The sequence below is a fragment of the Globicephala melas genome, chromosome 10 (assembly GCF_963455315.2).
Source record: "Globicephala melas chromosome 10, mGloMel1.2, whole genome shotgun sequence".
NCBI classification, from domain to species: Eukaryota; Metazoa; Chordata; class Mammalia; order Artiodactyla; family Delphinidae; genus Globicephala; species Globicephala melas.
Genome location: NC_083323.1, coordinates 62,808,749 through 62,822,217, shown reverse-complemented (window position 1 = coordinate 62,822,217; position 13,469 = coordinate 62,808,749). Strand labels below are relative to the sequence as shown.

Below are 13,469 nucleotides of genomic sequence, written 5' to 3'. Positions count from 1 at the left end.
AGAGGTTAACACACCGCTTGTTCCACGCCTAGCAGACCTGCAGGCTGAGCTAGAGCGGGGAAGGCATCGGTGGGCAGCAGAAGTGGAAGGATGTCTGTGCTGGGAGAATAGACGGTCTGTTCTATGAAGCAGGGGATCAGATGGGGGCGTCCACTTGGTGTCAGGTAATGTGCTCCATGCTGGGGCTAGAGGTGGATATAGTTACTGCTTTTCAGTCATCATGGCGGAGCAGTGCAGGAGAGCTACATGCAGACATTAAGTTCTTACAGGTAAACACAGGGCCATGGATAACAGAGAGAGCCCTGCTCCTGGTTCAGGGAAAAGTGTGTTGGAGATGATAACCTGAACTAAGGTGAAATCTCGAAGATTGAGTCAAGTGAGACAAGGGATGAGGTTAGAAAGGCAGTGGTAGGAGTGGGTGTTTTCAGATCAAGGGATTAGTATGAGAAAAGGCACAGGAGTGTGATTCAGCATGGGGAGTGCTGGGAGTGCGATTGCTGGGTTGTAAATTTTACGGAGCGGACCAGTAGGAAATGAGAAGGGGGGGGGTGTAAACGATAACTGAGGGCCTGCTGTTTGGTGCTAAGGAGCTGGCCTTGTCCTGACGGCAGCAGAGAGCACTGAAGGGCTTCTTGAGCAAGGGAATGGTCAGATTTATGTCCTCACATCTCAGGTGACTAGAGAGTAGACTGGGGGAAAGGGGCTAGTTGAAAGGCAATTATACACTACTGCCCAGATGTGATCTCTCTCCTGTCTCACGAAAAGGAAGCAGAGCTCCTTGGAGAAATGGCCCAGGAAATGTACAAGATGAACCTGGAACATAATGTTCTGCCAGAAGGCAAAGGAGCTGTCAAAGGTGACTACTGTAGTATCATTCAGAAGGACTCGGGGGCTAATCTAAAGAGGCTCCTCCTGGCCAAAGATGGGATAATTTGAGCATCAGGTAAACTCAAAAGTTCATGATATTTTTAAAATATTGGTCAGCTTTGGTGGATGCTAGAAACCAGTCACTTCGTCAATAAACAGCAGCATTTATCCTTTCTTTTCTGTATAAACTGTACTTCAGGGTAATCAAAAAGTCAGTAAAAGTTTCTCTCTATAGGGGCTTCCCTGGTGGCGCAGTGGTTGAGAATCTGCCTGCTAATGCGGGGGACACGGGTTCGAGCCCTGGTCTGGGAGGATCCCACATGCCGCGGAGCAACTAGGCCCGTGAGCCACAACTACTGAGCCTGCGCGTCTGGAGCCTGTGCTCCGCAACAAGAGAGACTGCGACGGTGAGAGGCCCGCGCACCGCGATGAAGAGTGGCCCCCGCTTGCCACAGCTAGAGAAAGCCCTCGCACAGAAACTAAGACCCAACACAGCAAAAATAAATCAATCAATTAATAAACTCTTACCCCCAACATCTTTAAAAAATATGTTTCTCTCTATAGAAGTACTCCAGCTATTACATGAAGGAATTATAGGATTAGTATCACTATTTTAACTGACGAAATAATGAAGCTAGGAGATGATAATCAATAGCCAACAACATCATATTAAGAGACAAGCTGACATATGCCTCCTGATGGAAGTAAGCAACACGTCCAAAAAGTTGAATCTCAGGCATATTACATTCTAGATCAAGTACCAGTTTACAGGGAAGACGGGTCAGAGGACCATGTTAAATGACATAATGGGGATGCAAGCCACAAAATCTAGTAAAACTGTAAGGACAAACCTAGATTCTTTTTTAAGAAAAAGAAAAGGCGAAGAAGGAAGAACGCAATTAAAAAACAACAACAACAATAGAGGGAAAGGAACCTAGAGGTTAAGACTTACGAGCCATATCAAGAAAATGGCAATGATGTAGACCTGAATTGGATCCTGATTCAAATAAACCAACTGTAAAGGAGAGAGAGGGAGAACTGGGGCAACTTGAACCTGTGGTAACCATTCTCCAGGATGCCCACCCACCCCTCAAAAATCCTGGCCTCCTGGCATTCATACCCTCTACGTGGAAGCAGGCTGGTACTTATAATGGGACGAACACTGCAGAACTGTGTGATTTACGCAGCTTGGTCATGAAGGGCATTGCAGCTTCCTCCTTGGCTCTCTGGTGCGAAGGAGGGAAACCAGGCATGGGATCAGGGCCGTTCAAGCTGCCCCGTGGAGAGTGCTTGCAGAGGGGACCCAAGCCACAGCCAGCACTGAATTGCCAGCCAGTGTGATTGAGCCACCTGGAAAGCGGATCCTCCAGGAACTGTCAAGCTTTCAAGTGACTGCAATCTCAGGAGACACTGAGCCGGAACTAGCTAAGCTGCTCCTGAATTCCTGACCCACAGAAACTGAGTGACAGTAAATGTTTATTGTTATTTTAAACCACTAAGTTACACAGCAATAGATAACTAATACCAACACAGACTAGATAGTTGAGGATTTAAAGTATTGCTAATGCTAAGTATATAATATAATTAATATAAATACTGCTAATCATGTAATTGTGATGATGTTCTTTAAAAGTTATCTTTTAGAGGTGCATACTGAAATATCTATAGATGTATTAATATGCTGTCTGAGATTCGCTTCAAAATAATACAGTTAGGGACTTCCCTGGTGGCGCAGTGGTTAAGAATCCGCCTGCCAATGCAGGGGACACGGGTTCGAGCCCTGGTCCCGGAAGATCCCACATGCCGTGGAGCAGCTAAGCCCGTGCACCACAACTACTGAGGCCTCGTGCCGCAACTGCTGAAGCCCGCGCACCTAGAGCCTGGGCTCTGCAAAAAGAGAAGCCGCTGCAATGAGAAGCCCGTGCACCGCAACAAAGAGTAGCCCCTGCTCGCTGCAACTAGAGAAAGCCTGCATACAGCAACGAAGACCCAACGCAGCCATAAATAAATAAATAATGAGGTTAGGTGGCAGCAGGGAGTGGAGGGTATAGGTGAAGTGAATGGTCATGAGTTTATATTAGTCGTAGCTGGGCAATGGACATATTCGCTGTATTATTCTCTCTACCTTTTTGTACGGTTGAAATTTTCTATAATAGTTTTTTAAAAAAAGGTACTTAGCAATGGTCCAGGCAAGAGAAAAGATGGTGTGAAATAGAACAGTTGTTATAAGGATAGGAAGGTAGACAATGAAATAAAATATTCAGGAGGTGAAATGTCCAGGCCTTAGTGAATGAATAGATGCAGAGAGGAGAGAGAGAAGAATCTAGGGTAACTCTCAGGTGTCCGGACGGTCCTACCAGCCACTTGCCAGCTCTGCAAACTTGGGAGACTCAGTCAGCCTTTCTGTGTCTCATTTTCCCATGTGTAAAATGGAGGTAAAAACACACTTACCTCATAGGATGATTGTGAGGATTAAGTTCATTAAAACATGTAAAGAAAGCACTTAGTACGGTGTTTGGCGCGTAGTAAATCCTCCAAGCCTTAGCTCTTCCACTGGGGAAGCCCAGGACTGGGGGTGGGGAGGCCACCATCAGGGATTTCCACAAAGGTGCCAGGAGGCCTTTGCATATAAATCTGAAGCTCGGGGAGAAGTCAGGGATAGACATGTGGATGACTCGGCACATTTTAAACCCATACGAACGAGTCAGCTCCTTGAACAGACACTTCACCAAAACAGATACACAAATAGCAAATAAGCACATGAAAAGCTCTTAAACCTCATTAGGTGTTAGGCAAATGCAAATGAAGTCAACCACGAAATACCACTATACACTGATGAGGATGGCTAAAATTTTTTTTGTTAATTGTGATAAAACCAAGTACTGATGAGAAGTGGAGCCACTGGATCCCTCACACTGCCAAGCGGTGAGGTAAAATGGTACAACCTCTGGAAAACAACTGGCAGTTTCTTCTAAAATTAAACATGTATTAACCACACAACGTAGCGATTGCACTACTGGGTATTTATCCTAGAGAAATAAAAATTTGTATCCACGCAAAAATCTGAACAGAATGTTCAGAGAAGCTTTATTTGTAATAGCCAAAAACTGGAAACGATCCAAACATCCTTCAACAGGGGAATGTACACACTAACTGATACATGCATGTAAATACATGCAGAGTAGCGATGGAATGCTACTCTGCAATAAAAAGGAAAAGCTATAGATACAGACAACTCAGGTGCATCTCAAAGGCATTATTTTATGAAGATGGAGTGAGCCCAGTGGAATTCCAGGAACCTGACCATTTAAGGAGCATATGGAAATCTTTTAAATCTGTGCACTACCCTCAAACTCAACTCCTGCTGCCTAGGTGCAGGCCCTACTGAATCTTGCCTGGAATATTGCTCCAGCCTCCTCACCGGCCTCCGAGTACCCAGCCTTGGGTCTCTCCCGTGCACTCTGCACACTATTTCTAGACGAATCTTTCTGATGGCGAGCACTGAACTTTTCAATGACTCATTTTTGCTGTCAGGATAAAGTCCAAACTTCCCATCATACATTCAAGTCTCCTGCTTACCTCTGTCCTCTTATCTTTTAGTCCTCCAGCCATAATACACTCATATTTACGCTAGAATGTTCCATTTGATCCCTCACTGCTAGGCCTTGGTATTTTTATTTTTCTGCCTAGAACTCTCACCCACACCCACTTGGCCTGACTCATCATACCCACCCTGCAGTTCTTAGTTTTGATACCACCTCATCTAGGAAGCCTTCTCTGAGCCCCCAAGACTGGGCTTTAGCCCCTTCTGGGGTCTCCACAGCATCCGGGCACCCTCCATCAGAGCACTACCTGCGCTCTCCTACGATCCGTCACCCAGTGACTGGCATCACCCACTAGAACTGTGAGTCCCAAGGGCTGGGACATGCCACATTTATCCCTGGGTCCCTGGTTTAGTTAGCTCAGTGTTCACACCTACTAGGTGCCCGGTGAATGTTCCTTGTGTGAACAACAGTGTGGGTGCATGAGGAGATGAAGGAATGAAAGGGGAGGCCCGGCGTGGGGCGCAAGGGCCCCTGCAGAGTGTCCTGACTTCAGAAGGGGCAGGAAGAGAGAGGCAAACCAGGCCCAGAGTTCCTTCTGCTCCCTTGCCAACGCTGCCTGCCTTGGGACTGGCTGTGGGAAAATTGCCCACCCTGAGGTCCAGCTGGGGCTGGACTGGCGAGGGAGGTTCCAGGTGAAACAGACTCTGACAGGGACAGTTTATGTCCGTCCAAGTCCACATATTCATGTTCTCTGTACTTTGTGCAACGCGTGTATTGGGTGTGGGGAGACAGTAGCCAGGATGCGGTGTGATGGTCACCAGGGGTGAAGGGAGGGGACCCTGCATCTCGTCTTCTCGCCACAGAGTGGCACTTCAGGCCTGCAAACCTCTTAGGTGGGCGCTGCCGCTATTGCGCCACCTGGTGGCCATGTATTTTCCGACTGTTCCGTAGGAAATGATTTTTTTCTTTTCAAGTTGAAGAATCTCAAACAAAGAACATATGCGGCATACTTGACTTTGAGGCTTTTAAATAACTCCTTGGATCGCTTCTGCCTTAGAGAAGGCCCCCAGTGCTACCCTGTTAGCTACCCTACGAGTTAACGACGGAAACCCGATTTTCTGGTGGCTTCTGCCACCTTAGGTCCCAGCTGCCCTCTGCTCGGACTCTTCCCTGCCCACTCACCCTCCCGCAGGAATCATCCGCGGCGCTTACCAGAGACCCGTGTTCAACTCCTGTGCTCCTGTGGGTGGCCCTCCGCCACCCACTGCCCGGTTCCTCGATCTTCACGCCTCCCAGGGCTTTCACTTCTGGCTCATTTCAGCTGGCCTCAGAGTATCGAAGTCTACTCTTCCACTCTCAGCCCACAGCCCACAACGTCCCAGCTCTCGCATGCTCTCTCCCTTGCATTCTGGGTGCATTGAAACTCCACTCCTGCCCCCTTAACCCCTCCACTTTATCCTGCTCCTTTCAAGGCCCCTCAGGCATAACCTCTGTCTTTGTTTAATGCAGACTCTGGAGCTGGACTGCCTGGGTTTGAATCACAGGTCTTCCACAGACAAGCTTTGACCTTGGGCAGCTTACGTAAGCTCTCTGAGCCTCACTCTCATATTAAAATAGGGATAAATACCTACCTAAAAAGGTTGTGGTGAGGATGGACTGAATTAATATGTGTGAGCACTTAGAACAGTGCCTGGCACACTGTAAATGCTGTGTGTGTGTTTGCTCTTATACGTTATTATTATTGCTCAGGCTGGAGCCTATGGTGGATGACATCGCCAGCCACCTCAACAAAGCCCATCCTTGCACTAAGCCCACCATCTTCCTTTTCTAGTCCTAGAACCAGGCCTCTGCACCTGCTAAGAGAAGAAACAGGAACCACAGAAATCCCACTTTCCTGCAGTTTGTGCCACTGGACGTTTCTGCTTCTCAGCCTCCGTTGGGCTCCAGCCTCCTTTGAAAAATCCTTGACTTGTCCTTACCCTGGTCCCTCTGCTCTGTCTGCAGTGACCATTCCGCATCATCACCACTTTCCCCAGGCACATGGTATGAAATTCAAAAGGTATAAAAGGTTACAGTGAAAAAAGAGTCCCTCTGTGGTAACTTGATAAACATGCCACCATATTTTGTAGTCTATCCTCTTGACGCGGGATGACCCCTTGTCTCCCACACTCTGATCCGCACAGCCCTGCACATTCCCTGCTCTGTTCCCGTCTCCCGAAACCCTTCCACTGGGTCCTCTCAAGCTCATGGCTCTTCATCAGCAAACTTCTCATGGACACAGCCTCTTCGAATGTTCCCTTTGACCTCCTGGCTTTCCCTGAGGACGCCCTCCCTGCAGACCTCTCAAGTGGGCACTGCTGTCTCTCCCTCAGCCCCTGTGCCATAAGGCCAGCGGGTGTGTAGGCACCCTCTGTACTCCTCAGTGCTTTCAGACCGTTTTTCTTCCCTAAAGTCCCTCAGCTTTGAATCTCATGTCAATGGACTATTCCACCCATCATGCCCCTCTTTTCCACTTGTCTATCAATCTCTGGGTTACTTCCTCTTATTTCTTGAGGTTTTGGCTCCTGCCTCACTGTCACCCCCTCTGATGCTAATTCTGTCCTAATTCTGAGAGCTCTCAATATCTACAGAGGTAATCCTCCCAGTACTTTGGCCTCTGCATTCCATGACCTCTTTTCCAATGACCTTGCCCTCTACCCTATCTGAGCCACTCACTCCCATGGTCATCCCCTGGTCCTTCTCATTACCCACAACTGCAACCCTTCTGTATTAGTGTCCCAGGGCTTCCGTAACAAAGTGTCACAGATTGGGTGGCTCAAAAACCAGAAATTAACTTGCTCACAGTTCTGGAGGCTACAAGTCTGATCAAGGTGTTAGTTAGCAGGGTTGCTTCCTTCTGAGGGCTGTTGAAGAAGAATCTGTTCCTCTCAGCCCTCTCCCCTAGCTTCTGGTGGTTTGCTGGCAATCGCTGGCATTCCTTGGCTTGCAGATGCCTCACCCTGATCTCTGCCATCATGTTCACGTGGCATTCTCCCTGTGTCCAATTTTCCCCTTTTTTATAAGGACATCAGTCATTTTGGATTAGGGCCCACTCAGATGACCTCATTTTAACTTGATTACTTCTGTAAGGGCATTTCCCAAGGTACTGGGGTTTAGGACTTCAATATTTTTTAAGGAGGGGAGAGACACAATTCAACCCATAACATCTCCCATTCTCCCATAATCTCAGTTTCACGCATCCCATCCTCTGACTATCACCTCTTTTCTTCCCAACGTCTTTCCAACTCATTCCCCCTAGTACTTTATCTTCAAAACTCTTTTGATTCCACCAGTACCTTCAATCTACTGATTCTACCTCCCTTCATGCCTCTCTCCTTTATTGCTCTCTCTTCCCTCTTTAACCAGTGTAAAGCCCACAGCCAGTTAACAGAATTGCTTCCATGCATGTATCTTCGATTCCCTTGCCTCTCTCTCTTTGTTGCACTTATTTGGCAAATTGGCAGCCCTGGCTAATCCAACTTGCTCCCTATTCGGTACCTAATATGGCAGGAGAAAACCCCCCCAACACATTCATATTAGTAAGTCTCACTTTTAATTCCTAATCACCTAAAGTGGACCCTTCACGCTGCCTGGTAATCCTGCTATATTCTCTAGCCTATTCACTAACTTTTGAGCTCCTAGATGACTACTCATTCTATCTCCTCTCTTCTCAAACCTCCAACAACTCTTTCTCCCATCCTTCCTCTTGGCCAATGACCGTGATTATTTCCTTGAGAAAATAAAAGCAATCAGAAAAGTTCTTCTGGGACTTCCCTGGTGGCGCAGTGGTTAAGAATCCACCTGCCAATGCAGGGGACATGGGTTCGAGCTCTGGTCCTGGAAGATCCCACTTGCCGCGGAGCAACTAAGCCCGTGCACCACAACTACTGAGGCTGCGCGTCTGGAACCTGTGCTCTGCAACAAGAGAGGCCGTGATAGTGAGAGGCCTGCGCACCGCGATGAAGAGTGGCCCCCGCTTTCTGCGATTAGAGAAAGCCCTCGCACAGAAATGAAGACCCAACACAGCCAAAAATAAATCAAAAAAAAAAAATTGATACTACTCAATGATGTAGAAGATAGTCTCACTTATACATTGTCGACGAAGCGCAATTTGCTAATACCTATAAAAGTTTTTAAATTAAGCATATTCCATAATGCAGCAATTCCATTTATAGGAATTTATCTTATGGAAATACACAAGAGTGGCCAAAGACACATATGCAACGTTCACTGCAGCATTGTTTGTCATGGGAAAACACGTAAACATTGCACACCCATACAATGGAAGACCGTGTAGGATAATGGATATTATCCTAATGGATATTCATGGGCTTTGGAAAGATCTCCAAGATACATTAGTAAGTGCTGAAAGAAGCAGATCAGTAATTATAGAATAATCTCATTGTCTAATAAAAGGTCAACATAAACATACTCTGTGTGTTTGTGCATTTAAAAAGCAATTTGAGGGAGCTATCCCTTAGAGCTATCTGAGAGACTGTCTCCTGGGCTTGAAGTCCTCAGAATGTCCACCGAATAAAACATAATTCTCAAAGGAAAAAAAAAAGTGATTTGAAAGGAATTCCAATCAACTTGGGTTATGTCTGGGGAGTAAGACTGGGAGTTGGAATATGAGAGACTTCCTCTTCCTTATATGAATATTCTATTCAATCTCAATTAGTTTTTAGACCATGAACATGCACTTTTATAATCTATGTCTTTAATAATTACAAAAGAAGGTTTTTAAAAAAGATCTTCCTTACCCCAAGATCAAAGAAATGCTCACCTATACTTACTTTAAATTCATATGTCGGGCTTCCCTGGTGGCGCAGTGGTTGGGGGTCTGCCTGCCGATGCGGGGGACGTGGGTTTGTGCCCCGGTCCGGCAAGATGCCGCGGAGTGGCTGGGTCCGTGAGCCATGGCCGCTGGGCCTGCGCGTCCGGAGCCTGTGCTCCGCAACGGGAGAGGCCACAACAGTGAGAGGCCCGCGTACCGCAAAAAAAAAAAAAAAAAAAAAAAACATATGTCTTAAAAAAAATTACTTATATGCTTGAATTAACTCACCCAGGACTATAGAAGGGGATACATACCTAGAATTTGCTGCAGAGAATGACTGTTTCCTTTAAAAACTTTTTGATAAAGGAAACAAAACACTATTTGTAGAAAATCTAGAAGAGGGTGAAGAAGAAAATAAAAACCACTGGCAACCCACAGAAAACCTCAGTTAACATTTTGGGACATTTCCTGCAAGAGACAGGGTACCCATTAAGGTGGAATCTGGAACCTTTTTATAGTCTTTTGCTGATGACTTGATGACATTTGTGGGGGACAAGGTAGGGGGGTCTGAAAGTTTGGGCTTCTTTTGTCTGGGAAATCCAGCAGAAAGGGTCATACACAATGGTAAGGCAAACATTCACCCATTGTTCATGGAGAAAAAAGTGAGGTCACCTTAACTCTGCAAGCAGATGTTGCAAACTGAGATATGAAGTGTCCTGCCATAGTGAGGATCAAGTGGTCTTTTAGCCAAACCCTTCCCTGAAGTACAAAGAGAAATTGGTTTCCCGGGAGTGTCTTGAACTCACCTGTGTGTCCCCTGCCACAGAATTATTTCAGATGGAATATTCTGTTTGTGTGGAGGGCACACACAGCCATGTGCGCCGGGGGTGGCTTGTCTGGGTCCAGCACCCCTTAGCAGCACACTAGGGGACCTAGGGACGAGAGCTGCCCGCCTTGGAATGGTTGGTAGGGAAGGGCTGGCTCCAGGTACCAAGTATGGCTGATGCTACTCTGCCCTGGTGACTGGCAGTGAGCTTTTTCTCAGGTGGCCCACGTTGCCCTGGGGCCTAAGAGGCCACCTTGCATTTGCAAACACTGCAGGACAGAGCCCAGCAGCAGACTGAGCAGACCCTGGTGACAGAAACATGCATGGATCCTTGGTCTCAGCTTGTAGGAGGTGGAGTCCAGAGTTGAACCCACCATGCCAAGCTCCTTCCCGGAAAGGAAGTAGGATAAATATCCTGTAGGCGAACAATTCTGTTTTAACAAGGAAATGAGGTAATGCATCAGGTTCAAACAGAATGAAGGGCTTAAGAAACCAAGAAATAAAAAGTTAAGAGAAGGATGTAGACTTCTTTAAGCCCGCCTGGCAAGAGGCAGAGATCAGCAGCTTGGTAATAACATCCTTAAGCCCCTAAAAGCAGAAGGGACAGTGGCATAGCTACCTGGAAGCAGAAGATAGAAGAAAATGCGATCCTGACATTTGAAGAAAATCAAGATGTCTGACTTGACACTTCTCTAAGTCGTGTTAATTTCCTCAATGATGACATCAACTAAGGGAAACAGGAGGGAAAATGGCCAGGTTGGGAGAGGGGTGGGAAGAGCAGAGAGCTGAGGAGAAAGCTGGTCTGGTCCAATTTCCCAATCGTCCATAGATAAGGAAAACCAAGGCCCAGAGAAGGGATGTAACTTTCCCCACAGAACCAGACTCAGTGGCTAAGAAAGACTCTTGACGCCCAGTCCAGTGCTCTCCAGCCCTGCCCCTCAGAAGTGATCCAAGGCCAAAAAGGGAGGAGGAGATTAAAGTCCTGGCAGAAGAGAGCAAAGTTACACACCCAAAAAGAATCACTCCCACCAGGCTCCATCATTTCTCAGCCTTGGAAAATCACTGAATATTTATTATTATTTTTTTTGGCTGCGCCATGTGGCATGCAGGCTCTTAGTTCCCCCACCAGGTATCGAATCCATGCCCCTGCACTGGGAGCACAGAGTCTTAACCACTGGACCACCAAGAAATTCCCCCATTGAATGTTTTCGAGCTTCAATGTCTTCATCTATGAAATGAAACAGGAGGCTGGCAATATGGTAGGTATTTAACGGGGAGTTCTTTCACTGCTCTCTGGACCATTCAGGGCTGGAGAGACACTGCTGGAAGGAGCTAGTATAAAGGGAGGCGTTAACAACCTCCCCGCCCCTGACCTTCCTTGGGCTGGTCAGAGTACAGGACAGCATCCAGTGGTATAACCGAGTTGTGAACAGGCCCAGCACTACTCCCTGTCCAGGCACCCCTTACCTCAGCTTGGCAAGCCTGTGATGTCAACAAAGACCATGTATTCAGTACAGGGCCCCCTATCTCCATGATGAACTGTCCAGAGTCCCAGCCACAAGGCCAGGGGTGTTAAGCATGCATGATGCCCAGGTGGCCTCCAGACGGTATGTCATGGGGCGGCGGTGAGTGCAGACAACGGCAGGGGGTGTGCTCTGGACGAGTCACCCCACATCTTGCAACCTGGGCCGGAAGGAGGCCTTCCCATAGGCCCAACTTGACTGGCCAGTGTGAGATGGGCTGGGGCCACCTGGGTCACCTTCAGGTCACTGTCCAACTCCACGTCTAACAGGAAATCCAAGGGCTGGAGGGCGACAACCACTCACCCCATGGCCTTCTCACGTCACACGGAGACCCTTCCACACAGCCTCATTCCTGGCCTCCCCATCCTAAAGTGAGAATTCGAGAGCCAGGGGAACTTCTGGCTGAAATCTGAGGTAGAAATAGGGGCAAGAAGCTCTGAGGAAAGCCCAAAGTCCGTGGAGAGACTAGAAGGCGGCAAGTTGGAGGCCCAGTTGCGCCTCACTTCACGACAACGGGAGGTGTGGACACTTAACTCTGTCTACTCCTGGGCCCCTGAAGCTCAGATGCACGTCCCACCTGAGCTGGTATGTCCAGTGTTTGAGCGCACGCCCAAAGACGCCCTCCCCATCTTCTCTCCGAGGGGCAGCCCAGCCTTCTGCCCCACCCAAGCTCTGTGCCAGGGGAATTTCCCCACCCCCAGGCACCATTCCAGGTCTAAACAGACCCCACTTCCCCAACCCTTAGTTACCTTCTAGGGTGACTCCAGTCAGTGGCCCTGGTGGAGGGAGCTGCCTCACAAGGGAGCCTGGAGCAGAGTCCAGGGCCCTGGAGTCCTGCACCCCGGTGCCCACGCAGTCTCCACCTGCCTGTCCATCCCTGAGTCCTCCCACAGAATGAGCTGAATCAGGGGCAGGGAGGGGCCTCCACGTTTTATTAGGGATACGGCAGAAGCAGAGGCTGGAAGCAGAGCAGCCGCGTTTTTTAACAACAGATAAATTAACCGCAGTGTGGGGATGGGAGGAGGGGGCGCGGGCGGGTGGAGACTGGGCCAGGTGCTTTAATATAAAAAAAAACACAACAAAAAAGACAACAAATGGGCCCCCAAGACATGGGGCAGGAGAGGGCAGCACCATCCAGACAGCGGGGAGGGCCAGGGCAGACAGAGAGAAGGCAACTTGACCCCTCGCCCCTGAACTCCACCAGCACGGGGCTTCTGAGGCAGGGGAGCTGCCAGGGTGGGTGGAGATGGCACGGCTGGTGGGCAGGAAGCCCAGCACCACAAGATGGCTCAGCCTGAAGTGGGAGCTGGGGGCCGGGACACAGCGGCCTCGAACCCCCAGTCCCGCAGAGGAAGAGCCTTACTCTGGGTGAGAGAAGGGACCAAGGGTGGGGTCTCTCCCTGAGCTGAGAGCGGTCATCTCCTCCACAGCAGCGGCGGGCAGTGGGGTGTGCCGGGGACCCCCTTCACCTTCTTGTCCATCTACCTCCTTGGTCCCTTCAGGGAGGGGCCCCACGGGCCCCGAGGGGGCGGGGCGTGAGGCGAGCCGGCCCAGTCCGCGGTCTCCGACGCCAGAGCGGGGCGTGGCCACTGCAACCGCTCAGCCCTGACTCCCGCAGGAGGACAGCGAGTCATAGAGTGAGTCACTGAGAGACTCTGAGGTCTCCAGCCCCGGGGGACCCCCACTGGCCACTCTCCCTTCCTCGCCCACGTCCGATGTGCTGGGGGTGCGGCTCCCCCCAAACGCTGGGCCCTGGGGCGCAGGAGCTGGGCGGCTGGGCTCCAGGCTCCGCTTTCCGTCCACGTCCACGGGCAGGGCCTGGGGAAGGAGGGAAGGCTCGGGAGGAAGCTCCTCTCACCCCTCCCCGCCTGAGAGGCTCTGCCCACCTGACGGGG

The 13,469-nt window shown here is 49.3% G+C and overlaps 1 protein-coding gene across 7 annotated transcripts in view; it reads right to left on the bottom strand.

The window, feature by feature from the left end:
• Positions 1-12,490: 12,490 nt before the first annotated feature.
• NCKAP5L (NCK associated protein 5 like) overlaps positions 12,491-13,469 on the bottom strand; it is a 30,522-nt gene continuing 29,543 nt past the window's right edge. For all 7 annotated transcript variants that reach the window (XM_030835128.2, XM_060305789.1, XM_060305790.1 and 4 more), the window contains one exon: positions 12,491-13,392. In XM_030835128.2, the coding sequence (XP_030690988.1) occupies positions 13,174-13,392 (219 nt within the window). In that variant the 3' untranslated portion in view covers positions 12,491-13,173. The remainder of the gene's footprint in view (positions 13,393-13,469) is intronic.